Source organism: Cnephaeus nilssonii (genome assembly GCF_951640355.1).
Source record: "Cnephaeus nilssonii genome assembly, chromosome: 20".
Classification (NCBI taxonomy): domain Eukaryota; kingdom Metazoa; phylum Chordata; class Mammalia; order Chiroptera; family Vespertilionidae; genus Cnephaeus; species Cnephaeus nilssonii.
This window is the reverse complement of record NC_137091.1, coordinates 35,361,350-35,383,600: the sequence shown is the minus strand read 5'-3', so window position 1 is coordinate 35,383,600 and position 22,251 is coordinate 35,361,350. Positions and strand designations below refer to the sequence as shown.

At 51.8% G+C, this 22,251-nt stretch overlaps 1 protein-coding gene across 1 annotated transcript; it reads left to right on the top strand.

Moving 5' to 3' along the window:
* Nucleotides 1–3,880: 3,880 nt before the first annotated feature.
* On the top strand, nucleotides 3,881–16,706 carry DMKN (dermokine; the record flags this gene model as incomplete). The annotated part of the gene is made up of 18 exons (XM_079760031.1): nucleotides 3,881–4,186; nucleotides 4,466–4,681; nucleotides 4,789–4,842; nucleotides 5,153–5,203; nucleotides 5,354–5,644; nucleotides 6,737–6,799; nucleotides 7,023–7,070; nucleotides 9,101–9,154; nucleotides 10,023–10,073; nucleotides 10,194–10,241; nucleotides 10,449–10,496; nucleotides 12,798–12,854; nucleotides 13,179–13,226; nucleotides 14,882–14,932; nucleotides 15,049–15,090; nucleotides 15,431–15,502; nucleotides 16,528–16,551; nucleotides 16,659–16,706. 18 exons carry the CDS (start codon nucleotides 3,881–3,883, stop codon nucleotides 16,704–16,706), a joined length of 1,572 nt encoding a protein of 523 aa, XP_079616157.1.
* Nucleotides 16,707–22,251: the final 5,545 nt, after the last annotated feature.

Sequence of the window (22,251 nt, the reverse complement as noted above, 5' to 3'; positions counted from 1 at the left end):
GCTCAACGTCAGTAGCTATTAGGAAGATGCAAATCAAAACTACAATGAGATACCACCTTGTGCCTGTTAGAATGGCTATTATCATCAAGATAGCTAATAGTGAGTGTGGGAGAGGTTGCGGAGAAAAGGGAACCCTCATTCACTGCTGGTGGGAATGTAAACTGGTACAACCACTATGGAAAGCAGTCTGGTGGTTCCTCAAAAAAAAAAAAAATCAATAACAGAGTTACCACATGACCCAACAATCCCTCTTCTTGGGTATCTACCCAAAAAACTTGACAACATTTATTTGCAAAGACATATGCACCCCTATGTTCATTGCAGCATTATTCATGGTGACCAAGACATGGAGACAAGCCAAGTGTTCTTTAATAAGGGGCTGTATAAAGAAGATGTGGTAGTATTCAGCCATAAAAAAGATGAAATACTAACATTGGTGACAACATGGATGGACCTTGAGAATATTATACTAAGCAAAATAAGTCAGTCACAAAAAGCTAAGAACCATATGATTTCACTCATATATGGGATATAAAACTGAAACTCATAGACACAGACAACAGTATGGTGGTTACCAGAGGGAAGGGGTGGGGGTAGTAAAAGGTAAAGGGGGCCAAATATATGGTGGCAGAAGATGCTTTGACTTTGGGTGTTGGGCACACAATGCATTATATAGATCATGTACCATAGAAATGTACACTTGAAACCTATATGATCTTATTAATCAATGCCACCCCAATAAATGTAATTTTAAAAATGGTTACCTCTTTGATATAAACTCCTCCCATTTCCCCCTGCTCCAGCCTCAAAGCCTCTGCACTACCATTCCCTTGCTCGGGATACACTATCCCTAGATACCCTCATGGCTCAGTTTCCCACTTCCTTTGGGTTTCAGTTCATAGGTGACATCTCAAAGAGCCCTTTCCTGACCACCCTATTTAAAATACCCACTCTGTCTTCTCTATTCCCTCACTCCACTGTGTTTTCCTTCATAGTGCTCATCACCGCCTGATGTGTTTATTGTCCAAATTCCCCCACAATGAATGTGAGCTCCCTAAGGAAAGAGATTTTTGATGATCTTGTTCCATGTGGTATCCCCAGTGCCTAGAACAGGCGTGGCACAGGGTAGGTACTCAATAAATATTTGTTGAATGAATAAAGTGGTGCATGAGAGAGAAAAGATGAAATCAGAAGGTTGTGGACATGATGTGGGCATGCCGGATTTGTGGATGCTATCATATACAAAACAAGGGAGGCATGGTGAGGTTGGGGGGGGGTGCTGGTAAAAGCTGTTTGGAGTCAGACAGACTTGGGTAAAATTCTGACAACTCCATTTTACCATAATCTTTTCACATATGATCCTGTGTATGTGTTTAAAACTCTAGACCTGTTACCTCATCTGTAAAATGGGCATAACCTCCTTCCTGAGGTTATAGTGAGGATTAAATGAGATCATGCATGTGAAGGCACCACATCATCTATTGGACTGGGTATATAATAACTATGCCTTAAGACTGATTTGAGGTGACTGCTCAGGTAGAGAGATGTCTGAGGTAGTTTTTCTCAGAATGTAGAACATGAACCTGCTGCTGGCAGAGGAAAATTTAGGTGTTCTGTGATCACGGCTTTAGATCACTCTGAACCACCCAGTGAGAAACTCTTTTCTCAATTTCCTTTGACGCTTTCTGATTTTGTTAGAGAGGAACACTCAATTCTGTGCTGGCGTGCCTTAAACATCTCTCTCATACTTGCTAATAAAGAGGATACAGAAACCGCAGCCATCTGCAATGTAACACCATTGTTTGCTTCTCTCTATGTTTTTCTGGTACTTTCTATTTATGGGCAAGTGATTCTGGCTTTCTACTTCCAGCAGCAATATAAAATATTCTCTTAAAATGTATTAAGAAAGTAAGCTAGCTTAAAGAAAAGTCTTAGCAGTAAAGAAGGGAGAGGGCAGATGTATGCCATTGTGCAGGTGTGTCCCACGAGGGAAGTGTGGCAAGGAGTCTGAGTCAGTGGTCACTCTGCTGCCTGCCAAGGTCCTGTCCTTGGCCAATGGGAAGCAGCAGGCTCAGGGCTGGGGTCTCCATCGCCAATCCTGGAGGCCTCAGATTTACTCCTGCTCCCCTCCCCCGACAAGATGCCAGGACAAAACCCAAACCAATTCTATCCAGGGAAGAATGAGGGTTTTGAAAAGCAGGGGGAGGTCTGAAATACTGAGGTGACAGAAAATGCTGGGGGTCAGGGCTTAGGAGTGGGGCAGGCTGGGCTTGGGTTTTGCTCTACCACACATTCACATGTTCTCTCTGAACCCCAACTTCTCCAACTCTAAATGGGGTAATAATAATAAGACGGATCTCCAGGGCTGTCTGAGCCTTAAAGTGTATAAGTCCAGTGCCGGACACATAGAAAGCCCTTGATAGATTGGAGCTGCAATGATTATTATTATTTATTATCACCACCACATTTATTATCATCACTGAAGAGTCAGAGATGAATAACAAGGAGGTAGGAGCTGCTGAGGACAGACAGGGATTGTTTTCACATGGTGAGAGGTGTTGAATGTTACAAGTTGGGGTGTGGGTGCTGGGGTGGAGAGAGAGACTGACTGGGAGACATTGAGAAAGGCAGATGGAAACTGACCCCTCCTAACTGGGGGATGAGTCGTGGTGAAACAAGGCAGTGGCAAGTGGGAGGGCCTGGGCTCCTGGGAGTACAGAGGCAGCCATGCTTGCTAAGCAGGGATGAGATCTGACCAAGTTCCACATCCTGAGCTGGGACCCGCAGAGCATCATGCTGCTGACTTAGGGCTCCTGCTCTTGTGCTGACCCCTCCTCCCTTGCCAGGGTCATCCTAGCCCCTGGGGGGGAGCCTGGGGGTGGGTGGGGTGAGCTGGTGCAGTCCTAGCCCTTCCAGGAGGGCATGAACTCACACACGTGTCCCTTCCGTAACAGGTAAACAGGATGGGTGCTTGGGTCAGCCGCTCCCTCCCAAGGTCTTTCCCTCCCACTCATTCCCTGGGGGTGGCTGGCCCGCCCAGCTCCCCTGCTCCACACCCAGCTTTCTTAGCCAAGAGCCACCAGGATGTTAACCGAGACACCCTGATGACCACTCTCAGGGTCGTGGCCACTTCCTTCCTGGAGGCCTGGCGTCCCTACTGAAACCTGAGGCCAGTCTCAGCTCCCAGGCGCTCTGGAGTTGTGGAGAGGGTGAGGGCAGGCACCTCTAGATGGCAGCCTGGGGGAGAAGAGAAATGGGAGAGGCAAAGGCTAACTTAAATTGAGAGAAAGGTCACCTGTCGCCATTCCGATGCCCCCGACCGAGGCTAGCTTACACCTAACTCACCTGCCCCCTTTCCCACTGAGTTTCGTGTCCTTGCCCCACTGGTGGGGCCCAGCCTGTGGTTTCCCTCTGCCTACACGAACAGACGATCTCCTCAGATGCCCCCATCCCCACCCCGCGCCCCAAATTCCTCGTGTTGGGAAACTGGAACACTTTGCATCCATCTCATTCCATTTCTCCCTCCCTGATGCATGGGCTCCCTCTCTGTTTCAACACAGACTTTCAGACTCACAATTACAGCTCATTACCCTATCAGTGCTGGCCTTGAGTCATTGGGAGGAGGAACTCCGGGCTGCCCAGCCCCGTCGCCTTCTCCCAAGCTGCAGTATAAGGAGTAGGGGCAGGGAGGAGGCCTCTGGGAAGGCAGGGGAGTCTGGGAAAGGAGAGAGGCGGCTGCAGACCTAGAAGGAGTGAGAACCAGAAGTCGGAAGGAAGAAGAGAACGGAGGAGGGCACACAGACACAGAGAGGAGAAAGGGCCATCAGAAGGAAACTTGGGTGGGGAAAGACACTTAGGAGGGAGAAGGAGTGAGGCAGAGATGAAGTTCCAGGGGTCCCTGGCCTGCCTCCTGCTGGCCCTGTACCTGGGCAGTGGGGAGGCTGGCCCGTTGCTAAGTGGAGGGGCAAGCGCTGGGACAGGTGTTGGGGAAGCTGCTGGACAGGCGGTGGGAGATGCCATTAGTCATGGGATCAGGGAGGCCATTGGCCAAGGGGCTGGAGAGGCAGCCCACGCTCTTGGGAACACTGGGAGCGAGGCCGGCACACAGACTGAGAACATTATTCGACACGGAATAGATGCTGCCCACGGCTCCTGGCAGGGGGTGCCTGGCCGCAACAGTGCTTGGGTGAGTGGCTGGGAGGAAGCTGGGTGTGGAAACGGGGGACTGTAGGAAGCTGGGTTGAGCATCTTGGGAATCAATGGGACGATGAAGGAGTCTTATTTGCGGCTGTCTGGGGGCAGTTCCCGTCCAGGTTGTGCATCCTTTCTCTGCCACCCGGGGGTCTCTCCCTGCCTCTCTTTGTGCCCTGCTCCAGCTCCTCTCTAGCTCAGCTGCCCTGCCTGCCCTGCCCCGTCACGAGTGATCAGGTCCCACACACTAAGTGCATGCATGTTGTCCTTGCAGGGAACCAATGGCCAGCCTCCATCGGGGGGCCACGGCACCTTTGGTTCTCAGGGTGGCCTCAGAGCCCAAAGCCAGGGCAATCCTGAAGGTCCAGGGAATCCCTGGATCCATGGAGTCTCTGGAGGCTCAGGGGGCAGCTTTGGAACCAACTCTCAAGGAAGCTCCTGGGGCCAAGGAGGCAACGGAGGGCCATACAATGTGGGGACCAACGCTCAGGTAAAGTAAGCGCCCCGCCCTGGTCCCGTACCTTCACCCCTTCAAGCCCACACTCTCAGGCCTCCCTCAGCCTGCAGATCCCATACTCAGTCTCACCCTCCCTGCAGGGAGCTGTGGCCCAACCTGGATATGGCTCCGTGAGGGGCAACAGCAATACGGAGGTAAGAGGAAGAAGTCGGGGGGGGGGGGGGGGGGGGGGGAGGAAGAGGGTGTCCGGGTGCATGTGACGGAAAGCAGGAGAGACCCAGAGGCAAAAGGGATGGGGAAGGCAGATTGGCCAGGGAGAGAGGAACGCGGCAGGAGGCAAGGGAGAGAGGGATGTCAGTGGGATGGGGTTGGGGCGGGGGGGGGGGGGGTGGGGGGAGGAACACGAGGGGAGAGAAAGCCGAGCCAGGTGAGGAAGGAGGGCCGGGCCTGTGGCGGCGGCCCGCACTGAAATCTCACCACTCACCGGTCCGCTTTCTCCCGCAGTGCACCAACCCTCCGCCCTCCGGCTCAGGGGGGAGCTCCAGCAACTCTTGGGTAAGAGGAGGGGGCGCCTGAAGCGGGCGGCACAGGGAGGAAACAGAGCTCTCTTTCCTCGGACCCAGCAGGAAGATGCCTGAGCCGGAGAGCATGGGGGTGGGGGAAGCAACCGGGTTCTCACCGTTAGTCCTCGCTCTGGTCCCTCAGGGAAGCAGTGGCGGCAGCAGCGACAGCAGCGGTGGCGGCAGCGGCAGCAGCGGTGGCAGTGGCGGTGGCAGCAACAGTGGCGGCAGCAGCGGCAGCAGCGGCAGCAGCGGTGGAGGCAGTGGCGGCAGCAACGGTGGCGGCGGCAGCGGTGGCGGCAGAGGCAGTGACAGCAGTGGCAGTGGCGGCAGCAGCAGTGGCAGCAGCGGTGGCGGCAGCAGCAGCGGCAGCAGCGGTGGCGGCAGTGGCGGCAGCAGCGGCAGCAGCGGCGGCAGCGGTTCTGGGGGCAACTGGGTGAGCTCTGCTCCTGTGTTGAAGGCAGAGAGGAGGCGGAGGCCCGTGGAGGTCCCGGCCGAGGAGAGGCGCTCCAAGGCCTTCCCGAACGCTGCCAGCCCTGGGGTGGGCGGCATCCCTGGCAGAGGTCACCCTGGGGCTCCTTCACGTTGCCTCCCACCTCCCCAGCCCCACCACGCAGGCTTCCAGGAGAGGTGCCCTCCCTCCCTCTGCTCCCTCTCTCCCTTATCTCTGCTCCCTGACGCTGGGGATCTTCTCTCTCCTGTCTGACCCCTATCCCTGCAGTGGTGGCCACTTGGAAATCGGACTACCGCTGCGGGGGGGGGGGGGGGGGGCGTGGATGGGAGAAGAGAGGTGGGCCCAGAACAACATGACACTGGTTAGGCATGCTCCCGGGGGAATGGGGGCGAGCCTGCACACATGGAGACTTCAGGCATGACGGGGCGGGGGTACAGGCGAACTAGTACATATGCTGCACGCCCCGGCGGCCCCTCCCGATGGTGAGAGGACCAGGGAGGGACCACAGCCTGTCAGCTGGGTTAGGCGGGGTCTCCAGGAGGGGGGGCCTGGAGAGCCAGAACCCTGCGGCTTCCTTTGGAGTCCGGGAAAGGTGTCGGGGCAAGAGGAGGGAGGCAACTAGAACAAGCCCGATAGCACAAGCTGCTGTAATTACTGCTCCCTGTACCGCTGGCTTTTACCCCATCTCATTTCCCCTTGGAAAATTCTAGGCGTGTTGACCAGGCTCCCTGCCAGGGGCGCTCTCCCCTCCCTGGGTTCCAGGAGAGGGCCAGGGGAGAGGAGACACAGGGGCAGGGCTGAACGAGGCCGGCCTCAGGGGATTTGGGTGCAGCCAGGCTCCGAGGCCTTCCACCCCTGGCACGTGGTGGGAAGTGAGAGCAGCAGCTCGGAACCCCCCCCCCCCCATTACCCCACATTCCCAAATGAGCTCGGCCACACCTCGTCCTGCCCCGTGCCCCCACAACTTCCCGCAGTGAACGGCGGGCGGGCAGAGGGGGATAACTTGGCCAGGAATCGTTGGGTCCCTGCCAAGTCCCTGGCAGACAACAGGTGGACCCTTGCCGTCCCTTGTAGGAACACAGTGGCAGCTCTTCCTCAGGAAGCAGTGGAGGGAGTGGTGGTGGAAACAAACCCGGGGTGAGTGTCTCCGGTGTGCCCCATGCGCGGATCTCCCCGAAACCGAAGCCCCGTGGATGGGGGAGAGTGACGGTTGGCGCTGAGAATGGGGTGGGCCGCTGCTCGGGTGGGGCCGATGTGCGTGAACCTCGGGGCTAACAGGCTGCAACTCGAGGGCTGGAACGGGCGTCCGGCGTCCGGGTAGGAACTGAGCGCAAGTCTTCTCTCTTTCTCTCGCCCACAGTGTGACAACCCAGGAAATGATGTCCGAGTGGCTGGATCTGGGGCTCAGGTGAGAGCCAGACTTGTGGTGACCACCGTTCGTCACTGCCCCTGTGCCCACGCCTTGTAACCCAGCTCTGCTCTCCGCTCCTGAGGCTAATCTTCACCTCAGCCCCGTCTGTGGGGAATTACAATTTAGGGGCAGAGACCAAGCACATAGAGTTACTAACCATCTCCAAAGGAATAATTAATTGCAAATCCTTATGTGACATGCCCCCACCGACGGGGCTGTGACAATCACCTGAAGGCCAGTCCTTTTAGAAATGTAATTGCTTCCAGCGCCCTGTGCCTGGCTAGTGAGAACAGTTTGGCAGGCCCTTTGACGTTGGTTTGAAATGGCGTTTTTGGAAGCATGCGTCCCCCGCCTAGTTATTCTGGAAATTTGGGCTTTCTGTCAGAACCTGCAGCGCCGACAGAGGAAGTGCTACACTAAGGGGCCCACGAAGGGCCCGGAGGTCTTGGGCAAATGCGGGTTCTGAATCAGCGCTGGGGTGTTGCCCAGATCCTGGCTTCTAACAGGCTCTGGGGGAGGCTGGTGCAGAGCAGCAGCACCCGGTGTGAGTGTCGCCTGCAGGGCGAGGAGCACAGCCCTGTGATGCTACATTGGCAAGGCTCTCTGAAGAGCTCCTAAAATATGGGGCAGGCTAACCTTTTGTGGGGAGACAGGTTTCAAGAAAACTTCTAGTTTGTTACTCGGCTTGTAGTTTTTTTTTACTTACCAAAGTCTGCTTTTCTATGCTGTCTGCTCTTGAAAACAAAGGTCTTTCTTTTCTACTAGCAATACTAATACTTCCGTCATTTCATTGTTAAATTTAACTCTTTAATCCGCCTGGGCGGTATTTTGGTATATATTGTCTAGTCCACTCCTGGATCCAACTAGGCAGGCCCCTACCCTTTGGATCAGATCTGTGTGCTGCCGTAGGAAGTGACAATCAGAGAAAAATAGGAGGGAGGAAAGTGTGAGGTATAAATAAGTCCCCCCCCCCCAAAAAAAAAAAAAAAAAAAAAACGTAACTGGTATTCCCAGCCCTGTGTATTGAATCATTTCTACCACTGAATTAGAACATCATGTGTATATGTACCTTAATATTTGGGGAGAGCTTCTGGGAGTTCTATTTTGTTAAATTGATGGATCTGTTCTGGGACAGGAACCACCGTTTTGTTTATGGTCGCTTTATAGTACATTCCTATCTGCTAGTACAAGTCCCTTAGCTGCTCATCTTTTCCAGTGTTTTCTGACTGATTTGTAGGCATTTATTCTTCCAAATGAACGTCAAGATGATTTTGACAGGTTCCAAAGAGATTCCCATTAGGATTTTAAGAGGAATCCTGTTAAGTCGCACATGAATCTGCAGGGATGGACCTAGTAAAACAATGAGCTGTGTTTCACTGTCTTGTCCCGCAGGGCTTCAGAGGCCCTGGCGGCTCTGGCGACATCAGGGCGAGGAGAGTAGGGATGGTGGCAGCAGCAATACCAACAGGGCAGACAGTCCCAATTCCCAGCCTGTCTAGATTTTCGCTCTGGGAATGAAGAGGTGCCGATGGGTCTGGGATCCATACCAAACAGTAAAAGCAGATCTCCAAAGGAGCTGACCTCTGCTATCGGAGGAGGCTAGCAGTTGACTTCTGTGCCGCCTCATATCCCAGGGACTCTCCAGCTGGCATCACCTTCCTGACTACAGCAAACCATCAGCCCAGCCTGCATGTTTGAATGAATTCAGTACAGCAGCCTGGCTGGTGCCTACTTGGTGGCAAAGGCCCTTCCTACTGAATTGTGGACGGCTTGCAGACTGAATAGAAACAGATGGGGATGGTACCCATGAGCATCCTACGTGAGAAGCAGCCCCATCCACAAGGGGGTGAAACAAGATTTGCCAGGAAAGATAGAGCTACCCCGAGAGAAGGGCTTCTCTTGGGGTTCTGGGAAGGACTCGGCTGTGTTACTGCCTCAGTCCCCTGATTCAGGAATCCTCCACCTACATCTCACCTCCCATCTTGCCTGCCTCCCCACCAACTCTTCTCTATTTTCTCTCTCCTCAGGAAATAAGCAGGGAAGGTAGTCGCCTCGTTGGAAACTCCCAAGGCAATTATCAGGTGAGCAGGGATGTCTTTAGGAGAAGGGATGGTGGAGTGTGGGGATAGAATGCCAAGGGCTTGGGAAAAGAAAGAGAAATATCAGTTTCTTCTTGCCAGCTTCTCTGAATCTGCCAGGTGACCACCAGGAGACCACCAGGGGTCCAGGATCCCTGTCATTCTCCTTGATTCATCCATTCTCTCCCTCCTTCCAACTGCAATCAGTCCTATTACCTCTTCAAGAGAAAAATAGATGAAAATAACAGAAGGATGGCTAGCTAAGGGGGATTTTAAACATCATACTTCAGAAGGCAGTGTTGAGAAGCATAAAGGCAGTGAACTTTGAGTTACAAATGGGAGATCACTTGTCACCTGTGGATCTTCAGGCAAGTCAGTTGACCTCTGTGAGTCTGGCCTTCCTCTCGGGTAAAACGGGCACCGTGAAGCCCAACTTTCTCACCCCCACAGCTACTGCAGAGCTTTCTGCATCATAACCCGACCAAGGGGGCTCAGGGTCCAGACACTGAGGTCTGGCATGGAGACAGGTCTGAGGCAAGCTGCTGGACAGCGCTGAGTGTCAGTTTCCTCATCTGTCAAACGGAGACATCGCCACAAAGGACGTGGCCGGATGAGGCACAGTGCTTGGCGCACAGAGAGGCTATATATTAGGGAGTGGGTAGGGTTATTCTAGGCAGCAAATAATGAGTCATTCCAGGAAGGCTTTCTGGAGGTGGGGTTCTTAGGTGCTGTGTAAAGAAGAGAGGTGGCTTTACAGAGGGCACATGGTGCTTGAGCAAAGGCAAAGATGCGTGGGCCAGGAGCAGGCTGATGGGTGGTATGCATAACAAGATGCATGGGCCTTGAACAGCAGTCCCCTTTCCCCACCCAGGGGCAAGGGTCCGGTGGGGGAGGTGAAGCTGTCGGTGGAATCGATAATTTGGTGAGTGGAGGCATCACCCCACCTTAAGCCAGGACCCTCCAGACATCCATAGCGCCTGCCCCTGCCTCTTGCTCACAACGCGTGTTCTTACTCGCATCCCATTTCTCATTGGTTCCTTAGAACTCTCAGACATCTCCTGGGCTCTTCAACTTCGACACCTTCTGGAAGGTGAGTTCAGCAAGATTGCTCCGCTCATTCATTCTCTTTTGGAAAACCAAAACCCTGGCCCCTTGACCTCACAGGATGAAGTCCTCTTTCTAGAACTTCTGACAGTGGTGGTCCTTGACCTCTCTTGTCCCGAGGCCCCGAGCCAATTTCATTATTATGATCCAATTTGGCCAGTCTCCTTTTTCTCCCCCCCCCTCTTCTTTGCAGAACTTTAAATCCAAGCTGGGCTTCATTAACTGGGATGCCATAAACAAGGTAAGGGCTGGAAGGCCATGTCATATGATCTTTGTGGGAGAGGAATATATAGAGAGAAGAAAGCTAAACCTCTGAGCCAGGTGAAATAATGATGATGGCCATGAAGAGCATTTTGGATAGTGCTAAAAAAAAAAAAAAAAAACCCACCCCAAACAAACAAACAAACAAAAAAAAAACAAGGAGGAAGAACAGCTGAGATATGGAGAGAGGGAGACTTTGCAAACAGTTGGGTATTGAGGATGAGAAATGAACGGGCCTCTTTCATATCCTAACATGCAGACGTGCACAGTTCTACACCTCAGTTTCCCCTCCGAGACCTGAAGGTTAATGGGAGAGTAAGTAGGTGTAATACTCAGGAAATCAGAGAGGCAGCAGAGGCCAGGGTGGGAGAGTGGACGGAATAGTCAGGTGGAGCTAAAAGGCCACATGAGGACTGACACAGAGAGAGAAGGGAAGGAGAAAGCCAACATGTATTGAGTGCCTCGTGGGTGCCCTGTACTTACATAATATTAGGGGACACATGGGCCCAGGAGCCCTTCCTTCTTCCTCCCTGCCCACCCCCTCCTCTTGTAGGGAAACCCCTGGCCAAGCCGACGTGACACCAGAATAGTAGAGAGAGTGGACTGGAAGGAGAGGATTGAGAGCAGACAAACGACCCAAACAAATACCAAAAGCAAAAGCTGTAACTGGCAGCCCAATTATGTGAATTTTTTTTGGGATACATTAAAAAACACACACAATATGAATCAGTGACCAAAATTTAAAAATGGATGGACTTCACAAAATGACTTGGATTTCTGACTTCTATTGAAAAATTTGTCAACACAGGGCCCCCGTTCCATGAGCTACAATAAACTAAAGCTGAGTAGCTGCTGCTTCTCACCATGGGGACTTTGCTCTCTAGAAGTCAGACTCCCCCTGCCCATCACAGCCATTCTAGCCACCTGACTGGCCGTGTTCAGTTGAGTTTCTAAGCCTTCACTTAAAAAAAAATGAAGACTAGGATCCTGTCCTCCAACACTTGTGGGGGAAAAGGGATCCTCATAGGGGGAGGCCAAGAGGCAGCCCAAACCCCAGGAAAGTCAAAGCCTGCCCTTTGGGATAGGGGGAAGTGGAAGACAGAAGATACAGATGTTCCCAGATGCAGCACAGTCTGGTTTGCATGAACTAAATGAACAAAATAGACTGTTTCTGGTTTAGAAGCACAGTCTCTGGTGGGGCAAGACCCCTTACTGTGAACTCCTTACTGGGGAAGCCAGACCCCTGAGCATGGGGACCTTCGGGCACACACAGACGACCTCCCAGAGGGCCAGGACAGATAGCCAAGCGTTTTTGCACATCCAGAGGGGGCAGTACAGTGAGTGCCTGCAGTCAGGCAGGATTCATCTGGGATGACGTCCCAGAGACACAGGTCTCAGAAGAGGGACAGGACAGAGTTGGGCAGAGAAGGGCGAGCCCTGGCTCCTTCACAGTGCATCGGTGAGGTGCTGAGGACTTCCTACAGAGTGAGGAGTGAAGACAGGGGGGCTGTACATAACATTCCTGGCAAGGTATGAGAGTTTTCAAGCCCAAGCTGGAATATCTGGGGTTGACTGGATGACAGCCGTGGTTCAAAAAGGTCCCTGCAGATTTCTGGAGCAGGGGACTAATATAACCTTGACTTTCCATTACTCCCTGAAGTCCTATTCCTCAAGCTCCCTCTTAGAACCCATTTCTTTGCCCAGGACGACAGGAGCTTTCACACCCCGTGACCTCCAGACAAGGAGCTACCAGATGGATGGGAGCCCCCCCACCCCTTCTTAAAAAAACACTATTCACCACTAATCTCAACCTTTGCCCTTGAAATAAACCTTAGCTGCCCCACACTCCTGGTGTCTGCTCCTTTCTTACGTCTCAACTGTTACCCCAGGGCGGGCGTGGAAGGGGTAACTTAAGCCCCACAGCTTTGGGAAATGGGCTGGAGGAGGCATGGCAGGGGAAAAGGCAGGAAGCTCTGTGGGCAGGTCTTAGTCCTGAGGTTTTGCTACAGTTATGTTCAGCCAGGGAAGGGGACAATGGGATAGAGAAGAACACTCTGTGTGCAAGGGGCGGGAAGGACAGTTAATGGCTCCAGAGATCTAGCTTCTCTCTCTCTCTGCTTGCAAAAATAGTTTCCTGGCCCCTAAAGACACCCAGCTTCCCCCTAAATCTTGGTCATGGTGCAATTATGAAGACCGAGAAATGGTGGGAGCAAGAGTAGGGGCTTAGATGATCAGGGGGGTCAAGCTCTCTGCTAACCTGCTCCCCACCTTTCATCCACAGGGCCAAGTCCCATCCCCCAGCACTCGAGCCCTCCTCTACTTCAGTCGACTCTGGGAGGTAGGACAATTCTCACTTTTTGAAGAACTAGGACCCTGGTCATCCTATCCCTCTCTCTATCTCCCTCAAGGCAGCCAAACCCCAGCTCCTGTCACAAAAATCCCCCCTCTGTTTATTTTGGAGATGGGCAATCTCATCCAAATCTTATCACGAATACCATCAGAAATTCTAAAACACCCTTAATAAGCGTATCTTCATCTAACCCCAACCACACCCGGGCTCCAAAACCCATTCTTGTGCGTGGTCCTGAAACTTGCCCAATGAGCTGCCACAGTCCACCCTCTATCTCCCTGTGGTCCACTCAATCTCTCCTTCTTCCTCCAGGATTTCAAACACAATACTCCTTTTTTGAACTGGAAAGCCATTATTGAGGTAAGGGCAGCAGAACCTCTTGTTTTGGGGTCAGGAAGCTCATCTCTGGGGATGTGGGGTGCTGGGTCCTTGGCAATAGCTTGCAGATTCTGTGCCGGTTCCTTACCCTCTCTGCTGAGGGCGGGTGCCTCCCTCCCTTCCCACTTTCCTTTATGCAACGCTGAGTGGGGGTGGGGTGGGAGAGAGAAGCTGTGAGTCACTGAAGAAAGAGCAGGGTGGCAGGTCCTCCTGAGGATTAAAGCCCAAGGCCCAGGGTGGGGGCCCTCACAGGCACGGGGATATGAAGTTGGCCACTGTCTCTGCTCTGCTGCTGCTCCTGCTGAGCCTGGCCTGGCGTGGGGGTGTATGTGTGGGGGGGGCGAAGCCACAGCTGGGTGGGTACTTCAGGGTGAACAGGTGACGGGGACTAGGAGGGTGGGAAGAGGGAAGGACCTCAGAACTGGAAAGAGGGGGAACTAGGAGGAAAGCTGAAGGGAAACAGCAGGTGTTGGCGGTGGGGGTGGGGGTGGGGGGAGGGATCAAGTCATTGTTAACCGCAGGCAGGTGCACAGGGTCTGAATTTCTGCATTCTGAGGAGGGTGGGCAGGACCCCTGGGTCTTCCAGAAAGCCACACCTCGATTCTGCATGGCCAGAGGCCTTCAGGAATCAGATCTCTTAGGCACTAAGGCAAGGGCTGCCTGTTCACTCATCGACGTGGGCCAGGAACCGGAAGTCGGACAGGTGGGGCCGTGCAAAGGAGGGGCCAGGGCCTTCCAGCTGAGTGTTGTCATGTACCCAGGCCGTCCCAGTGTGACCACACCTCCTGATTCTTCAAGGAAAGTTAGAAATCCGACATGGAATTGCTTACAACGAAATCAATTTTAAAAATGCAAGCCAAGCAAAAAATGTCTGGAGGCCTGTGGTAGCCAGTTTGTGACCTCAGTGTTAGGGCTGAAACTCAACGTCAGCCAGAGTTAAGAAGAACATCCTAACCCTGTGTGTGTGTGAGGTGGCTGTGTGTGTGTGTGTGTGTGTGTGTGAGTAGAAAAGTGATGATGGAAGGAACTGAACTTCTCTCCCACTGCTTAGGAACTTCCCCTGCCTCCCCTGGGGGAGGGAGAGGGTAGTGCATCTGCAGTGTCTTCATCTATGTCCTTGTGTTTCTCCCCTTTCTCTTTGACCCAGAGCTAACGTTATATACTCCACTTTGCCTCACAAACAACATTGCGAACAGGGATAAAAGGGCCTATGTGGGGAGCAGGGTTTGGCATCAGCGAAAGGTGGGCTGGGGCTTAGGGGCCTGGGCCTGCCCCCATGGGAGCCTGTGTGGGCACCTCACGTTTGTCCTTCTAGCTCAGTCTCAGGCCAGCCTGCCAACATTCCAGGTGCCTGGGTGGGGATGGTGTTGCTAAACCCAGTTCGCTACCCTCACTTCTCAACTCTGAGTGTGGCAATCTATCTCCCTGTATCTATCTGGACCATCAGTGTCCTCCAGGCTCACTGCCCTCTCTGTGGACAGCACTCACGGGTTCCTGAGAGGGGCGGGGCGGGGTAGGTGGGATGCTGGTGCTCCGAAAGGAGGGCAGCGCCCAGGCAGCAGGATGTTGGAGTCCCACAAGTCTGGCAAGGCCTGAGGACCGTGGAGACACTCTAACTGCGGCCCCCTTTCTTGCAGGATGACTATTCCTCATCATCACTTCAGAAGAGGGCAGGCAATGCTGGTCAGGTAAGCCTCTGCCCTCAGACTGACCTTGGAGGCCCTCGGTCTCTCTCAGTCTTGTTCCTCAGTCTGGCCAACCTCATATCCTCCTCCTTCACTCCTCTGCTCTGTACATTTCTCAGCCTGGTGCAGGATGGCCAGAGGTAGCAGCTGTGACTTCTAAGGTAAGACATCTGCCACAGGACCATCTGAGTTAGACCTCACTTCTGTTCTTGGTCTCCTCTCCTCACCTCCCGAGTAACACTTGGATTAGGAGAGGGAAGAAGGCAGGGTCATTTGGGCTGGGACCATAAGGCGGTGAGCGTGTGGGCTGTGGATGGCTGAAGGGGATTCTGGGAAAGAAAACACCTGACACCAGCAGGGGGAGAAGGCAGGGGCTTTGAGACAGGTCCAGCCAGGGCAGGGAATAAAAAACCAAGTTTATTCCGGAGGAAAAAATGGTTTCATCCTTTCTGCGCTGCCCCCCAACCCCCCACTACCCACCGCCCTTGCTTTCTTCCGCAGAACTACAATTATAACCAGCAGGCATATCCTACTGTCTCTAGTGGGCAGTACTCCGCCAAGGTCCCCGCTAAGGTAAGACTTACAACTGCCCTGTTTTCCCATTGGGGTCTCTGCGTGGAGGTGAGGGAGGGAGGCTTTCGCTGCCAGGGTCTTCTATGGGGGTTAGCTGAGGCCAAATCCTGTTCACTCTGAAAGTCATCTCTTTCCACCCCTTCTATCCTGCACTTCCAAACTGCTCTTAGAGAAAGGAAGCAGGTTCAAGGCTCTTTACAGCCACATTCAGAGAAGGTTACAAGGGAGCAGCGGCTACATCCTGGAGAAAACTGGGAACCACTATCCTCTCCAAGAGAAATACCAGTATATGCTCCTTAGAAAAATCACACGAAACATGGCAGCACAAGCCGCCTTCCTTTGTAGTATCCACTCTCTACCTCTTTAACTGCTGACCTTATGGGCATGGTGGGGGTAGAGGGGGAGGAGGATAGGCGAAGCAGGGTTTGCCCAGGAACTCTTGGTTGGTGGGAATAAATGTTTCATTCCACAAAAGAACTAAAATGAAGAACATTTGAGAATTTTGTTGCATTCAGTTGCAAAGAAAGCAGTCTTATAAAGTCAGTAAATGAATGTGCTAAATACTAATTGGGCTGGTGAAGCAAAAACAGGTGGTATTTCCCTCCCCCTCTCAGAACAGTAAAGCCCTGTCCTCAAGGAGAAGAGAGATCAGAAACTCTCTGCTGACAGGTGAAGCGGCAGTCCATACTGCCTCTGGGTGTCCACTTCGCCAATTATTCGTGGCCAATTTCCATCCGCCTTGCAGGCAGAGGGAGACCTACCTATTCTCATCCACTTCCTGTGGGCAGAGTGTGCTAAGGGAGCCCATTCAGTATCATCTTGGGTAACGTGTACTTTGGATGATAAATTCCGCTGTGAAAAAACTTCCATGGGCTGAATGTCTACAGTCAGACCAAAGGAGCTTTGAGATAAACTGGTTTGATCTTGCCCCTTCCACTGAGCCCTTTCTGAGCACCAAGGTCATGGCAGAGTCCAGAGAGGTCACTGTAGCCCCCATATCACCTACTCTGATCTTCTCTTTACAGGGGGGAGCCACGCTTTCTTCCTCGGTAAGTACTGGGGCAAAGAAAATTGGCGTGTGAGAGAAGGGGTCTGAGGGCAGAGGTTGTGCAGGGGAAAGTGCGATGTCCACTCAGACATTCTTCCTGTCCCACAGGCTTCCCGGGCACGACCTGGCCTGCTGCAGTGGGTGAAGTTCTGGTAGGTGAGTATTAGAGTGAGCCATGCTCGGCTTCATCCAGGAGCTGGGGCACCATTGCCCAGGGGCAGGGCTGGGATCATGGCCCTTGCTTTGCTCTGGGTGGGTACTCTAAAGGTACTGAGAAGGTGAGTCCAATGTGAGGGTGTGAAGAAAAACTTGCAAGATATGATCTACTCAGAAGGCACCTCTGAGTGCTGAGTGAAGGCCTGTTGGAGGTGGGACCATGCAGGAACAGATATGAGAAGAAGAATGGCAGACTAGGTTAAGGAGAGGGCCTGGGATAGGAATTGTTCAGGGCAGCTGTAGAGAGGTGAGCCTTTCAGGTGTAAAGGGTCAGAGGCAGGAGGAAGAAGTGAGTCCCCAGTGGGGGAGAGGTGATAGATTAACTTGGCAGAACCACATAACCTGTTTTAGGGGACAGCAAAAGTGAGGGGATGGCAGGTGAACTAGGTAAGACACTAAGGAACTGTGGGAGTGCAGAAGCTCGATGAAGGGATGCCTGGTTTCATAAGCCAGTCAGAGAAAGATAAATATCACATGACCTCACTCATATGTGGAATCTAATGAACAAAATAAACTGATGGACAAAATAGACCCAGAGACATAGAAACATGGAATCTCAGAGGGAAGGCGGGGATGGAGGGTAGGGCGAGATTAACTGGGGAATTTACTACATGTATGCCTAGCCCACGGACACAGACACTAGTGCAGGGAAGACCTGGGAGGGATGGGTGCGTGGTGGTGGTGATGGTGGTGGGGGGCGGGTCAGTGGGAAAAAAGGGGGGCATCTGTAGTGGAGGGGACTTTCAACAATAAAGATTAAAAAAAAAACACATATAAAGAACAACCACTTAGCAAACAGTTAAATGTGACAGGCATTGTGACTGGCCCTTTATTTGTGTCATACTCTTAATCCCTGGAAAAGGTGCTATAATTGTTTACCTGTTTTAGATGAAGAAACTGAGCCTCAGAGAGGAAGTCTCACTCCTGCTGCAAGAATATGACATTCAGTTCTGGGTGCCACTAACCTGTTCACAAGGGTGTCCCACCCCACCCCCACCCAGACAGGGAGAATGAGAGGGGAATGAAGGGGCAGGGACACTTCTATTTTGTTCTATAAATATATTTTAATAATGAAAAACACACACAAGAAGAAAAGGATGTCTGGTTTCAACAGATTGGAAGTGGTCACATTCTACCATTTTCTCTTTTCTCCTAGAAAATTACTCTCAACTATGCCCGAGACCCTGAGAAACATCAGTCATCAAGGAGCCCAACCGCGCCCCTCCCCCAGCTCTCCCTCCGGGCCAGGCCTGGTCTGGGTGTTGACACCTGCTCTTTCTAGGTTGGGGACCTGGTCTGTCTGTCCTTTGTTTCCTCCCACCCATGTGGTGATTCCTTGACCACCAGCCTCATCGAATAAACCAGCCACTTTCTCTACCTGCTCCACGTGTGACCTGAAGTCACGGGCCGTCTTTGGGGGCGGGGGGGGGGGGGGAGCTTCCCAATTTGAGTTTCTCTGTGGCAATAAAACATGAATCTTTTTTTCTCTAAGACTTCCGTGAATTTTATTCTTTAACACTATACTGAGGGCCCGGGTCAGGGAGATGGAAGACTGAATTAGGGGCAGATAATCTGCCTCCCTCCTGAGACTGATAATATAAAATGGTGGGCTGAGGGAGATAAGACCTGGGGAGTCCTGACAGGAAGTAGCTAGCTGACCTCACTGGGCCTCAGTTTCCCCATCTGTAAAAAAATGATCTTTGCCCAACCTGTATCTGAATACTTACTGCTCTCGAAGTGGCCATGGGTGTTTCGCTAGCCTGAAAAAGCAACAAGGGGGCTATTCAAATCAGAAAGTGGGAGTAAAGAACCAATTCGGAGAAGACCAGTCCCAGAGGGTCAGGGAGAGGGCAGGAACAAGAGCAAGGGGCAGGTACAGAATATGCCTTGGCCTCTAAATGCAGTGAGGGGTGAGTGAGGGGACCATTGGCTTGACATTTTAGGAAGATGGGGGTGGGGACAGCTCATATCCAGCATCTCATACGCAGCAGCACTGTGTCTCCAGAACACAGAGGGGCAGCAGACACTTCTACTCCAGCAATGTACCAATGAGACCGGCAGAGGGCATGGCTGAGCCCAGGCTCATAAGCCCAGGAGCCCTGAAGACAGGGCTGGAGAGTCTCCAGTTAGAGTCTCTGAGGCAAAGTCCCATCAAGGCCACACTGTGTGTCAAATTAAGGAGCCCCCATCATCACCTCCGACCTCCCTGCAGGAACCCAGGAAGCAAAAGCACGACATGAGACACTCTGCTAACCCAAGTGACTCCCTCTGAGAGTGCAAGTTTTCTGAGGGCATGGCGGTCTTCCTTGGTCACTGTGCCAACCTCAGTGCTTAGCACAGGGACTGGCACAGGCAGGGTCGGCCTCAAATATTGATGAGTAAATGATAGAAACCACGCCCAAAATGGACCTGAGGGAACCAACTTGATTAAATCCACCTGACTGGAAGGGAGAGGAGGACTACTCCTTAGCTCTGCATCCTCTCCTCCCGTGTGTCCCTGAATTGGAGCTACTGCTTTGTATTTGTCTTGGGTTTTAACTCTATAGAGATATCCTTGCAGTACCTCCTTGCAGCCACAGGGGGGAGAACACAGCTGTCCCAGGGCCAACACTCAATCCTTCCTGCTGACTGACAGCCAGCTTCCCGGAGTGTAGGTGAGATTTCAGAAACAGCTGGAGCCAGTCCCTGAGGGATCAAGGGAGAAGCTGAGGTGGTCAACGTGGCTGAAAGCATCCCTTTAAAGTTTAAAGTACCATCTGAAGCAGGCAAAGGCCCTCTTGTGTAAAGGACTTTAACAAAAGGGCAGGCCACCCCTTTCTCCTGTCTGGACCTCTGAAGCAACTTTCCTATGTTCTTTCAGATTTTCCCTATAACCCATTCTCTCGTGACAGCCAGGAAAGACCCCCTGCTCAGAATTCTCTGCAAGCTTTTCATTAGCCCTACAATTAAATCCCAACTCCTCAGCAAGGCTTGGGGTGACCTGGCTCTGGCCTCCCTCTCCAGTGTCCTTACGGACCTCCTGGGAAAGGCCCTTGGGGAACACTGCTGTTATCTGGCTCTGGAACCCGGGATCTTCAGAGGCTTGGAGCTTTAGATCTAAATTCACATGGCCTTCCCCAAGCCAGCTCAGCCAAGGATACATATATGATCACTATCATTTTAACTTACTCACAGAATTTGTCATTCTCTGACATTATCTTGTTTCCTAATTTTTTGTTAGATTATGATCTGTTTCCTCCACCAGAAATAGGCTCCACAGGACAGGTATCATGTCCATCTTCAATTCCTAGCACCAAGAGCCCAAGTGGCTGCTCAATAAATATTTATGAACTAGAGGGATCAGAATTAAGTTGGACCAGTCCAGGAAGTATTTCTGAAAGATGTTTAAGCAAAGGATACACAGGAGCAGAGGGTGGGGAAAAACTAGACCTGCTGAGCAAAGTGGCTGCTTTCTTGGGCATGATAATAACACTGGCAGAGGGAGAAAAGGATGGGACAGGGATGCCTCCCAATACACCACATACCCCAATACCCTTACCCAGGCCCCCTTTCTCTCCAAGGCTTATCATCTGGGTGTTCACCAAGGCCCTGAGGCCCCAGGGTGCATCCCTTCAAATCCCCCATTCGTTCCCTGAACCCAGGAGGCCAGCTCCCAGCTCCTAGGTGTGTCTGTAATGTAGCAATCAGGGCTCGGCCTCACCTCCTACCCACATTCAAGTTCTGGCAGATCTGAGGTAGGGTGGGGGCTGGCGTGTGGGAAAACAGAGGTTTACTGGTATGCTCAGAGAGGGAGCTAGGAGATAAACCAGACTTGGAAATGGGTTGGTGCAGAGCCAGCTGTGGCTCTGCCTGACCATTAATCCGATGTGATGTATCCAAAGCAATGGTAAACCCTAGGCCCATTATCCTAACAGCCATTAGCTGAACTTCTGGGACCCTCTCTCAGTGAGAATCCCCCCATCTGCTTGATCACTGGACACAGGACATTCAGGAAACAAACTCACTGAGGCAGTATAGATGGAGGAATGGCAAGGAGCTTGCAGAGAGACATTAGTTAGCACTTACAGCATAAGTCACGTAAGCCAAACTTGTCCTTGAAATTCCATCAGGAAGGTACCAAATTGAAACAAATTGTAAGTCTAGCACACCCAGTTTTTTCTCCAGTACAAGAACAGAATTTCTTGGGTTGTGCAAATGAAGTAGCTAGCTTGTGTTTAGAGACATTATTAAAAAGTACCTATCTTTAAACACTAGAACTTTAAACACCAGAACAAAACTAGAAATATCATTAAATACATACTTGGTGTGGCAAAATGCTCACACTGTGTGAGGCATCTGGAAACTGAGGCAATTGCAGGTTCATTCTGGGGCTAATCTCTTAGTTCTCTGTTTTCATTTTGCCAGGAGTTTACAGTTGTATTTATTGAAATTAATACACATGTGCTCAGAGCTGCCGCCTATGGCTGTGCAGGCTGCACACCACAAAGGACACCTGGTCGAGTGGGCTAGAGCGGACTAAATGCAGCCTGTCCCCAGCTCGCAGGGCATGGGTCTAATCACACAAGGTGGTATGTGGGCTGGCCAAGGCCCTTTCTAGGACACTACTCCACAGCATAGCAAAAAGCCAATACAGGTGTAGGCTCTGGAATCCTGGGTTTTGAACATGGCCTTGCCACACTGTCTGTGTGACCTTGGGTAAATTACTTAGTCTGTATATGCTGTGGTTTCCCTACCTAAAGAATTTGGATAATTATAGTGCCTCCCTCACCGAATCACTGTGACATTTCAATGAGATCAGGCATTTAGAGCACTTGGCTCAAGTGAGATATCAATAAATTGGCTAACATTATTATTAGTAGCACTAGTATTAGGTGGAGAGGAAAATGGGGAAGTCAATTTGTTGCTAAAGAACTCTAGAGCCAAATAGATAATGGCGTTTGGAGGTGTTTGGATCACCTGTTGCTTTAGATGCCAAAGTGTTCCCACATTAGCATATCTAAGTGGAGTTGATTTTACAACAGCAGTTCTCTTTTGTTGATTCTTTATTCCTTTTACTCCTGGAGTTGACTTTATGCTGACAGAATGGCGCTTAATGAGCTCCTCCAGTCACTGCTAATTAATTAGTAAGAATTCATTACACATAAAAACTTGTGTCCTCCAGAAAACATTTTGGGGAGGTGCTCCACCCACTGCAGTAATTTTTTCACCTGTCCCCTCCAGTAGCACCAACTGTACATGGCATCCACTGTCACAGGTCATCTGTGCTTAGTGAGTGTCCCTGAAGGATTGTCTACTCAGGTAGCTCTATGAAAACAGAGGAGGCTTCCTAAGGCTAAAGAGGGATAGGATGTCGGGGATTGGAGTGTGGGGCAGCATGATAATTGAACTGAAGTGCTTCTGGGGTTCATAAACATTGTTCATGAATGACTGTAGCCTTCCCACTCTAGGCCTGCCACCTGTGTGCATTGCATCAGGTTGGGTAAAG